General features: G+C 36.5%; 1 protein-coding gene across 1 annotated transcript in view; it reads right to left on the bottom strand.

The window, feature by feature from the left end:
* The window catches only part of LOC147028148 (myelin transcription factor 1-like), a 247,140-nt gene that overhangs the window by 157,256 nt on the left and 67,240 nt on the right, over positions 1-22,644 (bottom strand). Inside the window, exons 5-7 of the mRNA XM_085878292.1 lie at positions 16,731-16,838; positions 5,809-6,036; positions 4,369-4,487 (exon numbers count right to left, since the gene is read on the bottom strand). Of these exons, the coding sequence (XP_085734418.1) occupies positions 4,369-4,487; positions 5,809-6,036; positions 16,731-16,838 (455 nt within the window). The remainder of the gene's footprint in view (positions 1-4,368; positions 4,488-5,808; positions 6,037-16,730; positions 16,839-22,644) is intronic.

Below are 22,644 nucleotides of genomic sequence, written 5' to 3'. Positions count from 1 at the left end.
TGAAATGAAAACTTTTAAGTTTTATATGGGAGTAAAATTGAATATGGTAAGAGAAGATGATGAAACTACTCCCTATATGAGGACAAGCCCTCACTTTATCGCATCATTTCAAGATTTTGTAAGATGTGATGTTTACGATGAACTCCAGAGACAAGAACAAGATTTTGATAACACTGTAGTAGGTACTGTATTTGCTATTACAAAAATAATCTTTTTAGATATACACATCTTAAAATCAGATCCTCTTCAAGCTTCTTCTTATATTGATTTACCAAGAGAGATAAAACTTCAGAAAGCAGTTGTTAATATTCAAAACAAAGATAATAAATGTTTTCTGTAGTCTGTTCTTGCTCACTCACATCCTCCACAATTGAAGCCTGAAAGGGTTGAACATTATAAGATATACGAGAATACATTAAATGTTAAAGACTTAAAGTTTCCAATGTCATTGAGAGATATTCCTAAATTTGAGAAAATGAATAATCTATCTGTTGATGTATATGAATTAACGGATAAAAACAAAGTTCAGATATTAACAATTTCAAACAACTATAAAAATGATGAAACACACATTGACCTTCTCTACTTTACTTCAAAGGAAAAATCATATTATGCTTTCATCAAAAATTTATCAAGATTAACCAAATCACAACTATACAAGAGAAAATGTAAAACGTATCCTTGTAAGAGATGTCTCAACTCCTTCCACACAAAAGAACGATTAAATCAAAATTCTAAATATTGTGGTAATCATAAATCAACCGCAATGAATTTACCAAAAGCAGGTTCAAACATATCATTCAAAGATTTTAAGAAATCTATAAAACATCCGTTTGTGATATATGCTGACTTTTAAAGTATCCTTGAAAAGATAGACACTGTTTCTCCAAATCCAAATAAATCATACACAAATAAATATCAAAAACATACTCCTTGTGGTTTCTGTTATTATATCAAATCATCTGTTGGTGATGAATACAACAAGTTAGAACTTTATAGAGGAGAAGATGCCTCAGAGGAGTTTGTAAGACGATTGGAAAAAGACTGTATAAGACGAAGAGAAATAATGACTAAAACCTATTCACCAATGTCATTAACAAAGGGAGAGAAAAATGAATTTAGAAAGAACAGTATCTGTCATATTTGTGAGGAGAAAACTGAGGGAGAGGTAAAAGTTAGGGATCAGTGTCATCTTCCTGGAAAATATAGAGGTCCAGCTCATTCCCATTGTCATCTTAATTACAAGCCCCCAAAATCTTTTCCTGTCTTTCTTCACAACAACACTCACTATGACACACATCTATTTATAAATGAACTTTCAAAGACATCTGGAGATATTTCTGCCATTCCTAACACAGATCAAAAATACATCTCATTCACAAAAACAATTCATACATCCCCCATAACCCATATCAGATTTCTTGACACATACAAGTTTATGGCAAGTCCATTATCTAACTTAGCATCAAATATTAAAAACTTACCAAATCTTAAATCACATTTCTCAAATCAAGAAGAGATTGATCTCTTATCACAAAAGGGAATATATCCGTATGACTTCATGGATTCATTTGAGAAGTTTAAAGAAACACAACTTCAATCAAGGAAAAGCTTCTTTCGCAAGTTGAATAAAACTCATATTTCCGATAGAGATTAGACACAAGCTAAAATGGTTTGGGAGAAGTTTTTTTTTTATAAAGAATCTTGGAGAATATCATGATTTGTATCTTAAAACTGATGTATTGTTATTGGCTGATGTGTTTGAAACTTTTAGAACAGTCTGTCATAATAAAAATTCTTATGGATTTGACCCCGCTCACAATTACATGGCCCTGGGTTTGGCTTGGAGTGCTCTGTTGAAAATGACAAAAGAGAAGTTGGAATTAATCAGTGATATAGATATGTTTTTAAGGATAGAGAAGGCTAAAAGAGGAGGAATATCTCAAGTATGTTCCAAGAGAGATGCTAAAGTAAATAACAAATATCTTCCTGATTATAATAAGAATGAGGACAACACTTACCTGATGTATTATGATGCTAACAATTTCTATGGGTGGGCTAGGTCAGAATCCTTACCTTCTGGAAAACTTAAATGGGTTGAAGAAAAACATTATGAAAAAGTTTTGCAAGATATTGTTGTCTCCTCTCAAAAAGAATTGGATGAAGCTGAAGTTGGATATTATTTTAAGGTTGATTTAAAATATCCAGAAGAACTTCATCATGAACATAAAGACCTACCTTATGCCACTGATAAAGAAAGTCCAAGAAAAGAATGGTTAAGTGATTGCCAACAGTCATTTAATATAAAAGGTAAATTGACAGAAAAACTACTTACGACATTAAATGATAAAGAAAGTTATGTTTTGCATCAAAGGAACTTGAGATAATATTTATCTGCTGGGTTGAGAGTGAGGAAAATTCATTGGATTTTGAAATTTGAACAAAGTCATGGGTTAAAGAAGAATATTGATTTTAATACAAAAATGAGAACAGAAGCAAAAACAGATTTTTAGAAGGACTTTTATAAGTTAATGAATAATGCTGTATTTGGAAAGACTATGGAAATTGTTCAGAATTGACAAAACGTAAGACTTGCAACCAACAACTTGGAAACAGGCTTCAAAGTTAATTAATAGACCAAGTTTTGAGCGAACGGAGGTGTTTTCAGAGAACTTTTGCACTATTCATTTGAAAAAGAGAGTATTGAAATGGATAAACCTATTTATATAGGAACATCAATTCTTGACTTGTCAAAGTTGTTAATGTTTGACTATTACTATAATAATTTAAAATCAAAGTATAAGGATAATGTGTCATTGTTATATATGATTACAGATAGTTTTATGTTAGAAATTAAGACAAGTGATGTATATGAGGATATGATTGATAATATTGATATATATGATACAAGTAATTATAAGTGATGTGATGTTTTCATCAAAGAATAAAATGGAAATGTTATTATTATTGGTTATTGGTAAGTTTAAAGATTAATTGGGTGGAAAGGTCATGAGTGAATTTGTAGCATTGAGATCAAAGTCTTATGCTTTTACATATATTGATAATATTAACATTGAAAGGTGTGATAAGAAGCTAAAGGGAATAAAGAAAAAGATAATCAAGGAAACAATAAACTTTAAACATTATTACAACTGTTTAACCTTAAAGAAGGAAGAGTACAGAAAAATGAATACAAGAAGAAGTTATAAACATCAATTATATACAGAAGAGGTAAATAAGAAAGCATTAGGAGCTTTTGATGATATAAGATATATTTTAGAAAATGGAATCAATAGTCTCCCTTATGGTTATAAGTGTTAAGATATTGGGTTGGGAATTTTAACAGGCTACCACCATCTTTTTACTGATTTATAAATGATATAATCAAGCAATATCCAAACCAAAGAGCGGAGATGAAATCAGCCTTGGTATTTAAATGGGAAACATAATGAATGTGAGAAATATCTAATTAGTCTTATAGAATAAATAATCGGGGTAAAAGTAGATAAATCGAATAAGCCGATAAATATAATTACAAATCAGTTGGAGGATGTAAAGAAAAAAATATCCTTGAATGGACTGAAAACTTTGATGGTTATCAATTGAATAATGGAAAAACAATTTACTACAATCTCAAAATGAGATGTGGCTCAGGAGGTGGCCAAATAAGAGCATTAGGAGAAGTTTATCATTTCATTTATGCTCAACAAAGACACTTATACCAAGAGCCAAGTTCCAATTTATTCTTTGTGAATATACTCGATGGAAATGAATGTTATAAGAAAATTAAGTTATTCCCTGAAATAGAACATGGACAAATATCCGTTGGTTCGCTGTTTGAGTGGAATGAAAATATGAAAGGGAAGAAGTGCTTTAATCAGTAAGTCTCAATCTTTCATAGTCTCAATTTTGCATTTGCTTGTAAGTGAGGGAAGGGTATAGGTGGGGAGAAAATCAGTCTCAACTTTACATTTGCTTCTATGTGAGGGAAGGGTATAGGTGGGGAGAAAATCAGTCTCAACTTTACATTTGCTTGTATGTGAGGGAAGGGTATAGGTGGGGAGAAAATCAGTCTCAACTTTACATTTGCTTGTATGTGAGGGAAGGGGATAGGTGGGGAGAAAATCAGTCTCAACTTTACATTTGCTGGTATGTGAGGGAAGGGGATAGGTGGGGAGAAAATCAGTCTGCTATTTTGAGCTTTTGGGGCTAGAGTCAGAAAGTTTTTCCTTTTCTCCCATTCATTTGAATGGGAGTCCCAGAAACCCCATTAATCACCTACTTAGGGTGCAATATCATTTTTGTTAAATAGCACAAAGATAACGACAGTTATAGTGAATAAATTAATAGTTGTAAGGATAATCATACCGAGGAATCACAGAGGTTTTTGGTTACCATTCTTCTGCTTATCTCTCTGGTTGTCTCTTGTTCACTGACAGCAAAATAGGACTTGCAGCATGGTTCTTCAATGCAAACTTCAGTCTTCACTACATGTGGAACACACATTACATTCACATGAATTATAATGAAATATGTGGGTGGTTTAAGTTTGAACTGGACCAAAGTTCATGTAATGTATATAGATTAACTACGAGTCATACATGAACCTATTGATGGGAAACATTTTGCTCAGCAAAGACTTTATACGTGGATTACAGACAGTACAATGATATGAAGAAATGTAAATGTACTTGTAGAGTAGATGAAATACAATGACATAAAAATACCTAGATAGTTGGGTGTGTTGGTGTACCCGTAGTTGGCCAAGACTGGCATCTCAGAGGTTTTGGGTTCATATCAGTTCGACACTATTCGAGTCCACAGAAAATGAACATGTTATGATAAATTTGTTAATTTATAAAACCCAAGAATTTCACCCCCAATCACCTTCATCAAGGTGGGTAATCTTCCTGTTCTACAATTTGTGGAAGACTTCCATGCCCTTGAACATTCTGGAATGGAAGTGCTGATGGAGGCCATTCCAAGACTCTTGACAAAGCATTAGAGCATTCACCACAATTATGAACGTTTTCACAGTGAAGAACCAATCCTGAAGGGGTCACCACTCTGTTGTGGGGTCTGGAAACCTCCCACTGAGCAGCCAAGGAAAACAAATCCACACAACTGAAGACGATACACAAAAAGGCCTAACCAACCATAACACCAAACTGTTATATCTCAGATAGACACTTTGAAAGAAAACGGAAAATATCTACATGGTCTACAGGAATTGAACCTCGGGACACTGGATCATGAGATCAGCACTCAGAGAAGAACATCAGAAGGGCCAACCAACAGTAATAATTTGCTTAATATCAATATTTCATTATATAATTCATGAGTTACAGCATTCATTATTGGCAGAGTATATTAAATGGTGGATATAAAGTTACTCATGATTCATAGAAAAGACAGAGATGAAGTCTGAGACACGGCTTGGAGGTAAATTTAACTGTGCGATATAATTTAATTCTCAAACTTCTTGCTCATGTTTTCTGATTAGGAAATACTGTTTCAGTTTCCATAAGTCTATGTTTCTACTCTCATATTACATATTGTCCAAGGTATTGATGTCATGTGCCCAATGTATCCTGTGACTTTCTCATACTCTGTACGTCCACTCATGGTGTCCAATGATATTAAAAATATAGAAAGTTCATTCGATCTTAGTTTAAGTACAGTTTGGTGTGAGTTGGCTTTAAAGCATTAAAGTTGGAATGCTAATTTGGATTAGGGTGAATGTAGTGGTCAGAGTTACAGAGACTCTGTGATAAGTCATTGAACTCGAGGGTGTGTCCTGATCCAGACCTAAGCATGATGGTGGTTCCTCTAAGGCTTTTCCTGCAGGCCTGATTGAAGTGGATCTCTTCTCATCTCCATCAACACCACCACACACCACTGAGCAGATACTCTCAATGTCGTCCTCTGTCTCTGCTTCTGAAAGCTGGATGCCACTGTCATTGAGGCGAGTTGCAAGTTGAGGAGATACTGGAGGTGAAGGAGATCCCAGATCTGCTGTGGTTTCAGCGATTTTCCCTATTGATAAGGGGCAAATAAATATATCATGTTAGGTTGAAATTTTACCCTTGTTAATTGTTCCTTAAATATATAGCTTTTGCCAAACATAACTCTATGTAGCCATGATAGATAGTCAGCTCTATTATGAATGTCAAAATGTAAATCATTAGCTTGTATAGTATGGCACATGCTCCGAGGCCTAGGGTATAGGCAGTTAAAGTGAAAGAACAAACTAATGAATAACTCATATAATTAATAGATCTGCTTCGCTAAACTTATATTAATCAAATTAATAATAATAATAATAATAATACCTCATCAGCGATGACTCGAGTAAAGTGGGACAAGATGTTCCTATCGGCAAAGGTGAGGCAACATTCCCCCTCCCTCCGATCCTCAACCTATACATTATACACATCTTACTTAGTCCTGTTTTTCAGTATACTGAACATTATCATTTGAAATTGTCTGCTCCATCGTCTGCCAGAGAGCTGTCTGGTGCAAACTTTCTGGAGGCTGACCAGGACCAAGGAAAATCTAAACAAGGGGAGGGATAAGGAGGGAATGCGTTGCAGATCTTTCCTCACCACTTGTGCCAGGGACATCTTACCCCACTTTTCACTAAATAAGTTGAAGACAATAAATTGAAAATGTATAAATACAACATTTTTCCTGCAATGGATGTTCAAAATGTTCCAGCAACTGAATATTTGTTGGCACCTTTCAGCCGTGGTGTTTTCTCACATTATAAACTTATGTGTATACTTGTTACGTGCCATTCATTTTGTTGGATTTTTTTTGAAGTCTATTCAGAAGTTTGGTAATGTACACATTTATTGATTTTACTGAAATAGAGCCTCAGTATGTAATCCAAACTTTATTCAAAGAAGACATAGGTTCAAACTCTCACAATTTGTGCCAGCTTGGTGAAAAATGCCAAAATAATACAATTTGTGTCAAACTTTTCAAAAGTGCCAACCAAAATAATCCAATTTATACCAAACTTTGCCAAAAGTGCCAAAAGAATCCAATTTGTACCAAACTTTGCCAAAAGTGCCAAAAGAATCCAATTTGTGCCAAACTTTGCCAAAAGTGACAAAATAATCCATTTTGTGCCAAACTTTTCCAAAAGAATCCAATTTGTGCCAAACTTTTCCAAAAGTGACAAAATAATCCACTTTGGGCCAAACTTTGCCAAAAGTGACAAAATAATCCACTTTGTGCCAAACTTTACCAAAAGTGACAAAATAATCCACTTTGTGCTAAACTTTGCCAAAAGTGACAAAATAATCCACTTTGTGCCAAACTTTGCCAAAAGTGACAAAACAATCCACTTTGTGCCAAACTTTGCCAAAAGTGCCAAAAGAATCCAATTTGTGCCAAACTTTGCCAAAAGTACAAAGATAATACATTTTGTGCCAAACTTTGCTAAAAGTGCCAAAATAATACAATTTGTGCCAAACTTGCCAAAAGTGCAAAAATAATACAATTTGTGCCAAACTTTGCCAAAAGTGCCAAAATAATACAATTTGTGCCAAACTTTGGCAAAAGATTACAATTTGTGCCAAACTTTGCCAAAAGTGCCAAAATTATACAAATTGTGCCAAACTTTGCGAAAAGTGCCCAAATAATTCAATTTGTGCCAAACTTGCCAAAAGTGCAAAAATAATACAATTTGTGCCAAACTTTGCCGAAAGTGCCAAAATAATACAATTTGTGCCAAACTTTGGCAAAAGATTACAATTTGTGCCAAACTTTGCCAAAAGTGCCAAAATTATACAAATTGTGCCAAACTTTGCCAAAAGTGCAAAGATAATACATGTGCCAAACTTTGACAAAATTGTGAAAAGAAACCAATTTGTGCCAAACTTTCCAAAAGTGCCAAACAAAAGAATCCAATTTGTACCAAACTTTGCCAAAAGTGCCAGAATAACACAATTTTTGCCAAACTTTGCCAAAAGTGCCAAAAGAATACAATTTGTGCCAAAAGAATATAATTTGTGCCAAACTTTGCCAAAAGTGCCAAAAGAATACAATTTGTGCCAAACTTTGCCAAAAAGTGCCAAAATAATACAGTTTGTGCCAAACTTTGCCAAAAGTGCCAAAATAATACAATTTGTGCCAAACTTTGCCTAAAGTCCAAAGATAATACATTTTGTGCCAAACTTTGACAAAATTGCAGTAAGAAACCAATTCGTGCCAAACTTTCCAAAAGTGCCAACCAAAATAATCCAATTTGTACCAAACTTTGCCAAAAGTGCCAAAAGAATCCAATTTGTACCAAACTTTGCCAAAAGTGCCAAAATAATCCAATTTGTACCAAACTTTGCCAAAAGTGCCAAAAGAATCCAATTTGTACCAAACTTTGCCAAAAGTGCCAAAAGAATCCAATTTGTACCAAACTTTGCCAAAAGTGCCAAAAGAATCCAATTTGTACCAAACTTTGCCAAAAGTGCCAAAACAATCCAATTTGTGCCAAACTTTGCCTAAAGTGCCAAAATAATCCAATTTGTGCCAAACTTTGCCAAACGTGACAAAATAATCCACTTTGTGCCAAACTTTACCAAAAGTGACAAACTAATCCACTTTGTGCCAAACTTTGCCAAAAGTGACAAACTAATCCACTTTGTGCCAAACTTTTCCAAAAGTGACAATATAATCCAATTCATGCCAAACTTTGCCAAAAGTGACAAAATAATCCATTTTGTGCCAAACTTTGCCAAAAGTGCCAAAAGAATCCAATTTGTGCCAACCTTTTCCAAAAGTGACACAATAATCCACTTTGGGCCAAACTTTGCCAAAAGTGACAAAATAATCCACTTTGTGCCAAACTTTGCCAAAAGTGCCAAAAGCATCCAATTTGTGCCAAACTTTGCCAAAAGTACAAAGATAATACATTTTGTGCCAAACTTTGACAAAATTGCGAAAAGAAACCAATTTGTTCCAAACTTTCCAAAAGTGCCAACCAAACGAATGCAATTTGTACCAATCTTTGCCAAAAGTGCCAAAATAATACAATTTGTGCCAAACTTTGCTAAAAGTGCCAAAATAATACAATTTGTGCCAAACTTGCCAAAAATAATACAATTTGTGCCAAACTTTGCCGAAAGTGCCAAAATAATACAATTTGTGCCAAACTTTGGCAAAAGATTACAATTTGTGCCAAACTTTGCCAAAAGTGCCAAAATAATACAATTTGTACCAAACTTTGCCAAAAGTGCCAAAAGAATACAATTTGTGCCAAAAGAATAGAATTTGTGCCAAACTTTGCCAAAAGTGCCAAAATTATACAAATTGTGCCAAACTTTGCCAAAAGTGCCAAAATTATACAAATTGTGCCAAACTTTGCCAAAAGTGCAAAGATAATACATGTTGTGCCAAACTTTGACAAAATTGTGAAAAGAAACCCATTTGTGCCAAACTTTCCAAAAGTGCCAAACAAAAGAATCCAATTTGTACCAAACTTTGCCAAAAGTGCCAGAATAACACAATTTTTGCCAAACTTTGCCAAAAGTGCCAAAATAATAGAATTTGTGCCAAACTTTGCCAAAAGTGCCAAAATTATACAAATTGTGCCAAACTTTGCCAAAAGTGCCAAAATTATACAAATTGTGCCAAACTTTGCCAAAAGTGCAAAGATAATACATGTTGTGCCAAACTTTGACAAAATTGTGAAAAGAAACCCATTTGTGCCAAACTTTCCAAAAGTGCCAAACAAAAGAATCCAATTTGTACCAAACTTTGCCAAAAGTGCCAGAATAACACAATTTTTGCCAAACTTTGCCAAAAGTGCCAAAATAATACAATTTGTACCAAACTTTGCCAAAAGTGCCAAAAGAATACAATTTGTGCCAAACTTTGCCAAAAAGTGCCAAAATAATACAGTTTGTGCCAAACTTTGCCAAAAGTGCCAAAATAATACAATTTGTGCCAAACTTTGCCAAAATAATACAATTTGTGCCAAACGTGACAAAATAATCCAATTTGTGCCAAACTTTGCCAAAAGTGCCAAAAGAATACAATTTTTGCCAAAATAATAAACTCACGGTGTCATGATTGCCTCCAAAATGTTTTGCTCTGTATGTTCGCCATATTGTGAACTGAATGAAAATGAGGATGCCTGTCATCTTAAACAGCCTGCTGCTGTTGCCAAACTTCCAAGCCACAGTAAAGAGGCTGTTCAGTCAGGTCAGGTAGAATGACACAAAGTCGAGGCCTTCTCCATCTCAATAATCACTCACATGCTTAGTGCTTACGTCCAATACTGTATTAACAGTGATGGTCATGTAATGGGGTACAGTTCTAAAAATCTTCGGAAGAAAGCCATGGAGACAACATCTATTTACCACAAACAGTGCCACAAACAAAAGGATACTGTATCACAAAAAAAAGAACGATGAGAGCGATGACAGTGAACTGTAATTAATCATAATATTACTTCTCTCACAAGGAGCTACAACACAGGAGGAGCCCATTAGGCTCATCAAGCCTGCACAATGATTGTCAGTTTATGGATGTTTGTCTGTACTCTATATTTTTAAATGCTGAGCATCAAGCAAGGAAGCAGCACGTTTTTCTGTCTCTGGTTTGACTCGGCCAGAGTTTGAACGACGAGCCATCTAGACTCAGAGCAAATTCCACCAAATCTGCTAAGTTATGTGGTTTTATGTTGTTTTTGATGTGGTTTTATGGAAGAGCTTTCTATTTCAGAACTTTATAATCAGGTCTGGCTGTATTACATCTAATGAGGTGTTACGGATATTTTGCTGCATTTAACGTGGCAACCTTTTCCTGGAGTCTGCATTGTCAGTATCTCCTGTGGTAATGACATTGTCAGCGTGGGCAGAATGTACCAGAATACATCTCAGAATAGCCAGCTTGTTGGATATTATTATTACCTCCGCCACCAAAGGTGAAGGAGGTTATGTTTTCACCCCTGTCTGTCTGTTTGTCTATTTGTTACTTGCAAAATTGAAGATTTTTCGAGGATATTGGTCAGTCGATTTTGTTATTCTGTCTGTCTGTTTGTCACCTACAGGTCACAATTTTAACCCGATATTCACGAAACTTCAACACCTGGTAGAGTTTGTAATAAGGAAGAAGTTTATTGTTTCTGAGGTCAAAAGGTTAATAGGTCAACATCGGCCAAAGGTGAACAACTTAGGTGAGATTTCTAAAATCCTCAATTTACATCCGATTGACTTGTAATTTGAAGACTATATATATTTTGGGAAACTGAATTCAACAGGCTAATAATTTTTGAGATCAACATGGGCCAAAAGGTCAACATAGGCCCAATGTCAACAACAAAGGTGGTATTTCTAAATTCCTCAATTTCATCTGATTAAGTTGAAATTTGCAGAGGATTTATACTTCATGTCCCAGAATTTAACCACCAATTATTTGGAGGTCCACATTTGCCAAAAGGTCAACATAGGCTATATTTCTAAAATTGTCAATTTTCATCCGATTTGCATATTTGGTCATTGAATTAAACCACCAATTATTTTTTAGGTCAAATTTGTTGATGGATTTTGCAAGTAACATGCTCTGCATGGTATCTTCTTGTTTGTAAACCAGTCTGTGTGCAGGGTATCTCAAAATGTTGTGGATGGATCCGAATAAAATTCGGTGGGCAGGTTGTGCGTGTTACAAGGATGCATTGATTAGATTTTGGTGAAGATCCGGATCGGCATCCGACTACTAAAAATTTACAGTGATTCTTCACCTTTGAGAGATAGGGCCAAAAAGGATATCGAGCACTACATCTCAAAAAATTGAGGACGAATTCGGATGAAACTTGGTGGAGAGGTTGGGTGTGTAACCATGACAAATTGATTCGATTTTGCTCAATATCGTAATGCAGATCTGTATATGAGTATTATTTAATTTTAAAGTGATTCTTCACCATTGAGAAATCGGGCCAAAAACGACATATAGCATGATATTTCAAAAATGTATTGGGCCCGACATCTTCTTGTGAATCAGGCATTACATGGTAGAAGTATGCGCTCTACCGAGTGTCCTCATTTACTGTGGAACGATATCGTGCAGGATTTTCACAAATTAATTCCCGAGTTCTCCAGTTATTTAGATGTCTCTTTACGGAACCTCTAAGAAGGTGCAGCTTCAACGAAATCGCAAATGTATTGTAGTAATGGCCTCTTGTATTATACCAGAGTAAAATGGGTGGCTGACTGTTCAGGTATACCCAAGTACCTTGAAGATGACCCTAAGTCAGGACAGTTGGCAAATCCAATTGACCCACAAACTGTTGCTCAGGTGGAGGCATCACTCATGGAGGATCACAATGTTAAGGGCACCAACATATACACCAGCCTGGTAGTGGTTGGATAAGAAAACCAGGGAACCACTAGTAGGTGCAGATGACCCACAAAATATGTAATGGAGAAGAAAGTAAACACCTATGGATTTTTTTTGAACCAGGTGAACAAACATTGGTACATAATGAGTGATGAAGGTTGTTGTCAAGTTTAATCAAAATTGTGTGTGTAGTTTTGGAGAAGAAAGCAAATACATATTATGGGGGGAAACCACCCCATACATCTCCCTTGGATCCCGATTTTTTTTTTCTAATGTCATGAACAAACTTTGGTACATTACTGGTGATGACGGTTGTGGTCAAGTTTCATCAAAATCATGTGTGTAGTTTCTAAGAAGAAAGCAAATACCTATTTTTGGGAGCAACGCACCTCCCCCCCCCCCCATCAACCAACTTAGACCTCGATTTTTGTTTTTTTATGGCGTGAATAAACTTTGGTACATCACGGTGTTGGTGTTAATAAACGGTGTAAATCACGGTGTAAATAAACTTTGGTGTTGAAGGTTGTGGTCAAGTTTCATTGGAATTACGGTATAGTTTCTGAGATGGAAGCAAATATCTTTTTTAGGAGATAATCCCCTGGAGACCCCCTTCAGGCCCCATTTTTTTCTCATGTCATGAACAAACTTTGGTGCATCATGGGTGATGAAGGTAGTCCTGAAGTTTCATCAGAATTGTGTGTATTGTTTAAAAAAAAAGCAAATACATCCTTGGGGAGGCAACCCACTCCCCCCATCCCCCTTATAAACTCTCTCCGTAGACCCCTTCAGACCCCGTTGTTTTGTTTTTTAAGCCATCATGGGTGATGAAGGTTGTGGTCAAGTTTTATTAGAATTGTTTGTGTAGTTTCTGAGAAGAAGTTGCAAGTGTTTGTGGATGGACGGATGGACGGACGAACGGACGGATTAACAGACTGACGGATGGACAATGCACCGTCCTAAAAGCTACCCAAAACTACGTTTCATGTGAGATAAAAATGGGAGTGGAAAGGGGGAGGAAGCCCTCAAAGACAAAGGTATCAAAAGCTGGCAACTCAGTGGAAGTAATAGAACATATAATGTTCATCTGTTATTGCAATGAAGCTATATTCCAAATTTGGTATGGTCTTCTAAGAAGAAAAAAAAATTGCATTGATTTTAGGCTGATAGTAGAGCTTGTACGTACTGTAATTCACATGCATGACAAAGATATTAGTCCATTTCAACATACTTTAATATGGATTGGAGGACATTAGTAAATAACAGTGGACTTTAATGTGAATTGCAAGGACATTAGTATGGCAATGGACCAAATCCTACAGTATATGGGATTTGAACCTGGCTTCTGTTTGATTTGTTCTGATGGAAAAGCGAAACTAGCTAACCAAGAATAAAACTAACAAATTGCATTGCATTACATCATACTAAAATATGCAATTTGGTGTCTGCTTGTCTGTCTGTCTGTATTTTTGACCACTATACATTCGGTTGTTACGTATCCAATCTCAACAAAACTTTCCAGGAGGACTAAGGATCACACGCTGGGGGTCGTACCAATTTAATTTGCCAACCTCTCTGAGGTGGTTTCTACCTTTGGCAAAATCATTGCTAAGGTGTATATCTGTGGTAAGATAGCTTATCGAGGTGTTTTTCCAAGGCTGCTTCTCAAAACAAAAGTAATAACACTAATGATAATAGCATCATATTAATGTTATTACAAAACATTATTAATCCTCATAATATCCCTTCTCCCAAAGGGGTTTTTCTTCCTTGAAAAAAATCTGTGTTAACGTGTATTTAAATAGCTTATCATGCCATTTCGTGGGGCACTCCTACCAGAAATAAAAAATATTATAAACTACAAACACATATGATTACTTTCTAAAACAGTCGCAACTGATGTTTAACACAAACATGAAAGGGAAGAAACCCGACGTTCTTGAAGCATTAGATTCTTATAGCATCGTCCTTCCACCCCCATAGACTAACGGACCCGAGCCCAGATCGACTGCAATCTATATACCCCAGAAAGCATAATACCATGACCCTTCCTGCTACTCTCCAGGTAGTGGGTGTAATTGTTATGTTAAAATTCATATCACAGGACATTACTGCATGGCAAAGGGGCAAAGAATAAAGCTTAACCTTATTCTGCAACATACCAGGTGATGTTTGAATACAGTTAATATCACAGCTTACAGTCATCACTTGACTGGTTAAGTTGATGTTTAATTGTATTTCCTTCTCATTAGGAAAGGCTGTCTTCTTCAAAGGTAGGTATTTGCTCGCCATCAGGTTATATCGGGCACGTATTTTCAGACTGTGTACAACTTTTAGGTTTAAAGGAAACATGCTGCATTTATTAGCAAACTTTACAAAAAGTTTTTCCAACCACTGACGTCTCCTGCAGTAGAGATCCAGCCACAACTTGTACCTTCACCCAATGGTCAATGGCATTTAGGGGGTTCAGCCATTAACCAATATAATGTGTCATGATGAAATATAACGTCTATTTTTCCCCATGAAGCAAAACATGTGATACATGATATATTATAGGATAGAATACCCTGGCCAACAATATCCCACAAGACACATTAGAGAGTTCATAGAACACCTTACCTCATGCACTCTTTTGTAAAAGAACATGGGAAGGGTCTTTTAAGCTCTTGCGTTGCATTTCTGAGCACGATCTATATTAACTTTGCTCGCGAACTTTAAATAACATGTGCTATGGTAACTATACGACGCTGATCGATCAAACGGAACAGTCGAGAGCTGAAGCCTCTGCCAACTGTTCTCGGAGAAAGTGACGATTTTAGAAAGATCTTTGAGAAAAAGATACACTAAACAGACAGATTTTTGGATGAAGTTAGCTCAGGCATTGCATCGCTGGGCACCACCATTTTGTCTGAAGCTCGATATTTCCCATTCTGGGAGAACGAGCGGCAAATTTGATTGGTCGAGTCGACGTAAAATTCTGCCCAAGTACTGCTAAACCAAAGGTTTTTAATGTGCACACAAGGCAATTTGTGTTCCATGGTGTTAAAATATATAATTCATTTGAAATAAAATAAAAGTTTCAAAGGCAATGGAAAAAACAAACAAACAATGAATCAGAAGTTTATCAATGTTTACATTTTTAGCTCGCCTGCTCGAAGAACAGAGAGCTATAGCGATACCCCCGGTGTGAGCGTGAGCGTGAAAATGTTAAAGTTTTTGGTGCAAGTTATTTTTTCCTTTCTAATGTTTTTATCTACCTCACTATTTTTTATACGCCCAATATATATATATATATATATATATATATATATATATATATATATATATATATATATATATATATATATATATATATATATATATATTGGGGCATATAATGTGATACCTGCCGTCTGTCCGTCCGTCCGTCCGTCCGTCCGTCCGTCCGTCAGTTCGTCAATCTGTTCCTGTCCGCACTCTAACTCCCAAAGTTTTCAACTTTCACGTTTCATATTTGGTACATAGGTACAGACTGTGGAGACGGTGTGTCGCGACATACGTTTGTCATCTAAAGTGGTTGCCATGGAAACCAGGATGCTGTTTTCCATGTAGTAGCACAATTCTGTATATACCTTCTTGTTCGGGCATATATTGTGCTCTCTTGCACTCTTGTTACTGATTACAATATACATATATTGCTTTAAAATTATTTGGATCAGACTTCACTGCAATGCCTTATAAAAAATATTAATTATTAGACTAGTTTCTAAAAACGATAAATGTATAAACAGGTGAGCATTGGGTGGCTTTGACACCAACTCTGGTTAACCCTTTTACACCACCTTATTTAACACGTTAAATTAGTTATTCGTGTCTGTTATTTGTGTCCTTTATGATATCCCTAAGAACAGTAAATCTCCTGTTTGGAATGATTTTAAATACTGTTTGACTGCCAGACAGACAAATTGAAGCAATTGCTTTACCATGAGTGCATGTGCATGCCCGGGAATAGAATCCGTACAATTTTCCAAATTCAGAGCCAATGGCCTGCTAAACTGCAGGTTTGTGTTCCAATTCATGTTCCAATTCGTGTTCTACGGTCGTCAAAAAAGAAAATTCAATTGAAATAAAGTAGTTCCTCAATCATAGACTGACAGAGTGAAAAATTGCTTAACCAGCGCTCTCCACTATTAGTGCATGGTTAAAATGATGTACAACACAGGGTATGTCCTGAAGACATCCACCTTGAACATATCAGGTGTGTCCATGTCACGTCCGTCCATCAATCTTTAATTACTTATACAGCTTACTCATAGGGTTATGTTGTGCATGAACATTTAGATTTGCATGTGAACTACTATTATATTTCCAGGCAGAGTTGATTCATAAATGTTCTTAATAAAGGTACTCACCGAGGTTTAACAAGGATTTGGCGATGAGGTCTTGATAACTAGTGCTGTTATCATGACTGTTGCCCCCATGTGTTGGCATTCTGAGCAGCTCTGTTTCACCTTCTGAACCTATTGCACAAAGATGTCTGCCTTAGAAATGTCTTGTGGAATACAGTTTGTCACTTACATGCGATTAAATACAAATAATGATTTCTGCTTTGGAAGTGCTTTCTCATAACTCAGACCCAAGGTATGTTGTACGTGTTGAGCAATCAAAATATGGAAGCACACAATTATGTAGGTGTGGAAAGAACAAAAGGATACTGATGAGTGAGACTGATAAGGCATGTTTGAAAGTACTCTATACTGGACAGTCTAACACATTCAGAGGTTAGATGTGTGGACAAAAGAATAAAAGGAAAGTTTTGTCCTTTAACCTGGAGATTGGGATTAGAGACGCTACAGTAGTCTCAATGAAGCATGTCTGTATTTAAATCTTTTGTTCAAGCTAATGACTCAAATAATGAATGAATCAAGATAACTACAGAAATATTTTAATCATAGCCTAAAGATCACTAACGATACACTCGAGGTGAGAATAAATTTAATTTATCAGTCCCTGGGTAATTTGACATCATTATCTGCCTGTAACTTTATTTGTCTCAGCACATAATGTTCCGACCGTTCCTGGCATTACACACTGATCGTGAACCCTCTTTCATAGACACAAAGGAAGTTTGCTTTTCATGAATTCTTTAATTCTCTAAATCCTGCCATTCCTGCTCGGAGATATCTCTCTTCGCTTCCAAATTATCCATGCCCATTTTTATGTGTATGCCTAAGTAAATTCCATTTTCCGCTTTCTTCAGTGATACAACTGAATCAATTTGGATTTATTCCTTTCTCGCACGGCTGTTTGAACATGATATCTGTCTTTGTCATAATTATTTATAGTCCCTTCTTTTGTCACTCAGAATTTAGGTTTCCAACAGGAATTCCAGCTCTACAGTGTTCTCTAAATCCGCATGCCAATTGTAGGTGTTTGAATCCTTCTTCAGACACATTCCTTATTTCACAATTGAGCTATTGGGACAATCAAAGGGATGTGGTGAACAATTTCAGAGACATTCTGTCACCTTGGCCAATGCCTCTTTCGATCTTAGTCTTGCCACCACTTTCGTGCAGTTTCAAGGTCATTGTTCCTGCATTGTATAATTTGATTAACATGTTGATTTTTCTGAAGATTACAGCAAGATCATGCAGAGATGTACGAGTGCATTTGTTTCCACATTGTTGAAGGCGTTTTTCCGAATCACTGAATGTGAGACACATAGGATATTTATAGTCGTTTGATTTTTTTTCCTGAAGCTGATTAATTGTATTAATGTGATCCATTGTTGCGTATTCACGTCTAAAACCTGCTTGTGAGTGGTTACTGTTCAGTTCAATTGTTTACTTTTGTCAACATTGATAACTTTTGTCAGCAATTTGTAAATATTACAGAGCAGGCCAATTGGATGGTAATTGTTTGTTCAGGTCAATCTTATTCCATTTTGGTGGATTCGTACCATGTCTGAGTATTTCCAAATTGGGGGAATTTTTCTTTCATCTTCCAGGCATTTTAATTTCATTGAGAGCAGTTCACCACCATCATTGACGACATCGATAACAATTTCATCTTCTCCAGAGGTCTTTCCCCTTTTTGTGCTCTTTCATGCAAACTAGATCTCATCAGTAGTCAATGGCTGGATGGCTTCAATGTTTGTTCTTTTTTTGTGCTTGAAAGGCCAGTAAATTGGACTTTCTCACTGTGGAGTTGATCATAGAATTATTTGGCACACTGAATGATGCCATCTCTGCATGCTTGTGATAATGCTTCCAATTTGTTGTTTTATGGCAGAAATCTCAGCATACGTATTTAAAAAAAACAATTCTGCATGTAAGCGTGCAGAGGTAGCGGCACACTTGCATTGAGCTGCGTAGTCGAGGTTTGATTGCCAATCCAAGTAAAAAGTGTCGGATTGGTGCTTCATGGGTCACATGTTTCACGAAAAAGTGTCTTATCCCTTGGATGGCATGTTATGTTGTGGACGCATTTGCCATCAATGGTAACTGGAGGATGTTAAAGATCCCAAGGTGTCTCATAAAGTGAAGGTGATTATCATCGTTATCCTAAACAAACTCCAAACTCTTGCTCTAATGAGCAGGGACATTGCATCTGCATCACATTTGCATGTCAGGAGTTATGCAATCAGCAGAATAAATTGTAGAATTAAATCTGTCCAATTTGCATTCGTTAATAAAATAAAAAATAACGATTTCTCCTTCTCTATTATTCTTTATAATTATAATAGGTTATAACAGAACCTTGAAAGCCTTCACCCAGAGTTCTATTAAAGGAAGCAGTAAGATTTTTTTCCCCCAAAAAGAAAACAATTGAAAGCATTATCACAAACAGAGATCGCATCATTAAGAATATGGCTAAGAATTCTACAAACAACTTAACAGTAAGAAAGTTTTAATTTACATTACAGGCTGAACACACATTATGTAAGGTTGTTAGTTTGCGGATGAGACACAGGCAGGATGTCTCAAACATCATTAAGTGTTTCTGGCATCTTTTGGTTTCCTTTCATCGAAATAATTAAATTGGAGATTGCTGCCTTTTGCCCAGATGCATTATACAACGACATAATGTAAATAGAGGACAGGAAATAATGTCAGAATCAACCTTCACAGGCATCTTTCTAAATGACTGACATTAATTACTAGGTGTGTGTGTGTGTGTGTGTGTGTGTGTGTGTGTGTGTGTGTGTGTGTGTGTGTGTGTGTGTGTGTGTGTGTGTGTGTGTGTGTGTGTGTGTGTGTGGGTGTGTGTGGCATTGGTGCGAGACGCACGATTGCTTAAAGTGACATCCATTCAATGCAAATGCATTCAGTGTGTTCAATTATCTTTATGTCTTCAATTCTGTCTGGATGAAAGGTTTCCTTTAATGAAAGAAACACTACACGGATAGAGTTACAAGTGTGGTTGTTGTTCTTCGTACATAAAACTGTACGTGTGTGTGTGTGTGTGTGTGTGTGTGTGTGTGTGTGTGTGTGTGTGTGTGTGTGTGTGTGTGTGTGTGTGTGTGTGTGTGTGTGTGTGTGTGTGTGTGTGTGTGTGTGTGTGTGTGTGTGTGTGTGTGTGTGTGTGTGTGTGTGTGTGTGTGTGTGTGTGTGTGTGGGGGAGGGGGGTTGTCATTTCCATATGCACATTTCAGAAGGTGTAATGGAGCCCTCCCAGGTCTCAAGGTATCCACCTTTGTGTATGTGTATGTATGTATGTGTGTATGTGTGTATATATATATATATATATATATATATATATATATATATATATATATATATATATATATCAATACATATACAGGGTGTCCCAAAAGTCAACTAGAGATTTAGAAATTAAATACCATTTTTGTTTTTTTAATAATTTGTTTTTCTTTTCTTTTCACAATTTAGATTAATATTTGTAAATTACCCATGGAAAAATTCACAACTGAAGAATGAACCAAAATCGTGGAATCTATTTTAAATTTCATTGATCAATTATTCTCACCCAAAGAGCATGGACACCGAATAATTTCGCGAAATTAATAAATTTCTTGGCCATCATGTTCTCCTGATTTGAAGCCTCCCAATTATTTTCTTTGGGGTTACCCAAAGGAGCGGGTATACAATCAATAAGCTCCACATAATTCAGCAGCTCAAGGACAACATCTGTGCAAAAATTCGAGGGCTGCAACCAGTTATTGTCCGCTGTTATGGAAAATGCTGTCGAAAGAGCAAATCACTGCGAAGCGGAAAATGGAGGATATCTAAGTTGCATCATTTTTCATAAATAAAGCAAATTTATCTCTATTTTGTAAATTTTATTTTGGTTTAAAAATAATCATAAATTATTCAAAAACAGAAATGTTATTTAATTTCTAAATCCCAAGGTGACTTTTGGGACACTGTATAGATATATATATATATATATATATATATATATATATATATATATATATATATATATATATATATATATATATACATACAATGCCTATAGAAAGTCTACACCACCTTTTCAAAATTTTCACTGATTGTTACCTTACAGCCTGGAACTAAATTGCATTAAATCAGAATTTTTCCATCTTTATTTACAAATCATAGCCCACAACTTCCAAGTGAAAAACAAATTCTACAAATTTCAGAAAATTAATTAAAAATAGAAAACTATTCTTGGTTGGAGAAGTGACCACCCCCCCACCCCCCTTATAATACCAATTGAAAACTAGAAGGGCATTCGGTAGTGCGCATACCTCCGCCCCATAATGCCTGATCCATGAGAACATGTCTGACCCAATACATTTTTGAAATATGCGATATATCGTTTTTGAGCACTATCTCTCAATGGTGAAGAATCACTTTAAAAATTCCTATCGTCGCATCCGGATTCGGATCTTCACAAAAATTGAATCAATTTGTCATGGTCACACACCCAAAGTGTCCTCAAGTTTCATCCAACTCCGTCCACAACGTTTTGAGAAATCGTGCTATATGTTGGTTTAGCCCGATCTCTCAATGGTGAAGAACCAGAATGAAATGCTGTGAGAAATATTGAATGGAAAAATGCCGAAAGCAAAGCTATGGGGAGTGTAGAGAGGAGGGAGCAGTTTGGAGAATGAAGAAGCAATGTGGAGAGGAATAGGTGTCTGTAGGTGGTCGGTTGGCATGTAAAGAACTTCAGTGATCTTCTGTCAAGTGGTAGGCCCAAAATGTGCCGAGAACCACTTCCCAGCAGGGCTTTCGTAATATCACCCTCACTCCCAAGCAGTACTTCAGAGGGACAACAAGCATGGATTGGAAATTTTCGCTGATGGAATGGAACGAGGTTGGCGAGGTTACTAGCTCCACCACTGCGATATCTGCACACTGAATATGAATATTTATCCCCCCCCTCTCTCTCACACACACACACACACACACACACACACACACACACACACACACACACACACACACACACACACACACACACACACACACACACACACACACACACACACACACACACACTCGGCTGTTGAGTTGATATCTATGTGGGATTGACTCAGCCCGTCATCCTTCTGATGTCGGAAAAAAAAAAAAGAGTACCAGCTTTCTGGGATGATTGAGCCATTCGAGTATCCTGTGACGGCGTCCAGGATTGTACCCAATAGCTCAGGAGACTGCTTCAGCAGCACTGACACTCTGTACAGAGTATGGTCCCGATGGATTGGATGGATGGAATATTTACACTCAATTCCCATTTCTACCAATACACACTCATTTGAGATGAGATGTCTACGAACCCATCAGTGATGGATACCCTGCTAGTATATACAGTGTGTACACATACATTTAGAACAATCATGACACAGCCATTTGCTTCACAGCCCAATCATGAATCGTATCCGCTCCCGTTGGACACAATAAGCACAGCTAATGTCTCTGCAGCTGTACATGTGGTGTCTTACCTCTGACGACAAAATATAGTGTTCTTCTGAAATGTCGTCAGGATTTTAACAAATAATTTTATTGATGCTTTTCGGCTCAGTGTGCTTTTACTTTTTGTACAAATATGTCTACTGTGCTGCCTATTTTTAGTTATTTACATATATGTTGTTGTTCGTCTTTCGGCTGCTCCCGTGAGGGGTCGCCACAGCGGATCATCCGTTATGATCCGCATACTGATTTGGCAGAGGTATTACGCCGGATGCTCTTCCTGACGCAACCCTGGTCGCCTCTTACGACACAGGGATAAGGATTGGGTTTCGCCATGATTCCGGGCTGCCCTACACCCTCTCATAGCGCGGCCCAGCACAGAATCCCGTCCTCAAGGGATCCTCCAACCCAAGCCTCCGAGTAGCCG

Source organism: Eptatretus burgeri, chromosome 4, assembly GCF_056783735.1.
Source record: "Eptatretus burgeri isolate ZD-2024b chromosome 4, Ebu_testis_v1, whole genome shotgun sequence".
Taxonomy (NCBI): domain Eukaryota; kingdom Metazoa; phylum Chordata; class Myxini; order Myxiniformes; family Myxinidae; genus Eptatretus; species Eptatretus burgeri.
Note: the sequence above shows the minus strand (reverse complement) of the source record. Positions and strands in the feature narration are given on the sequence as shown.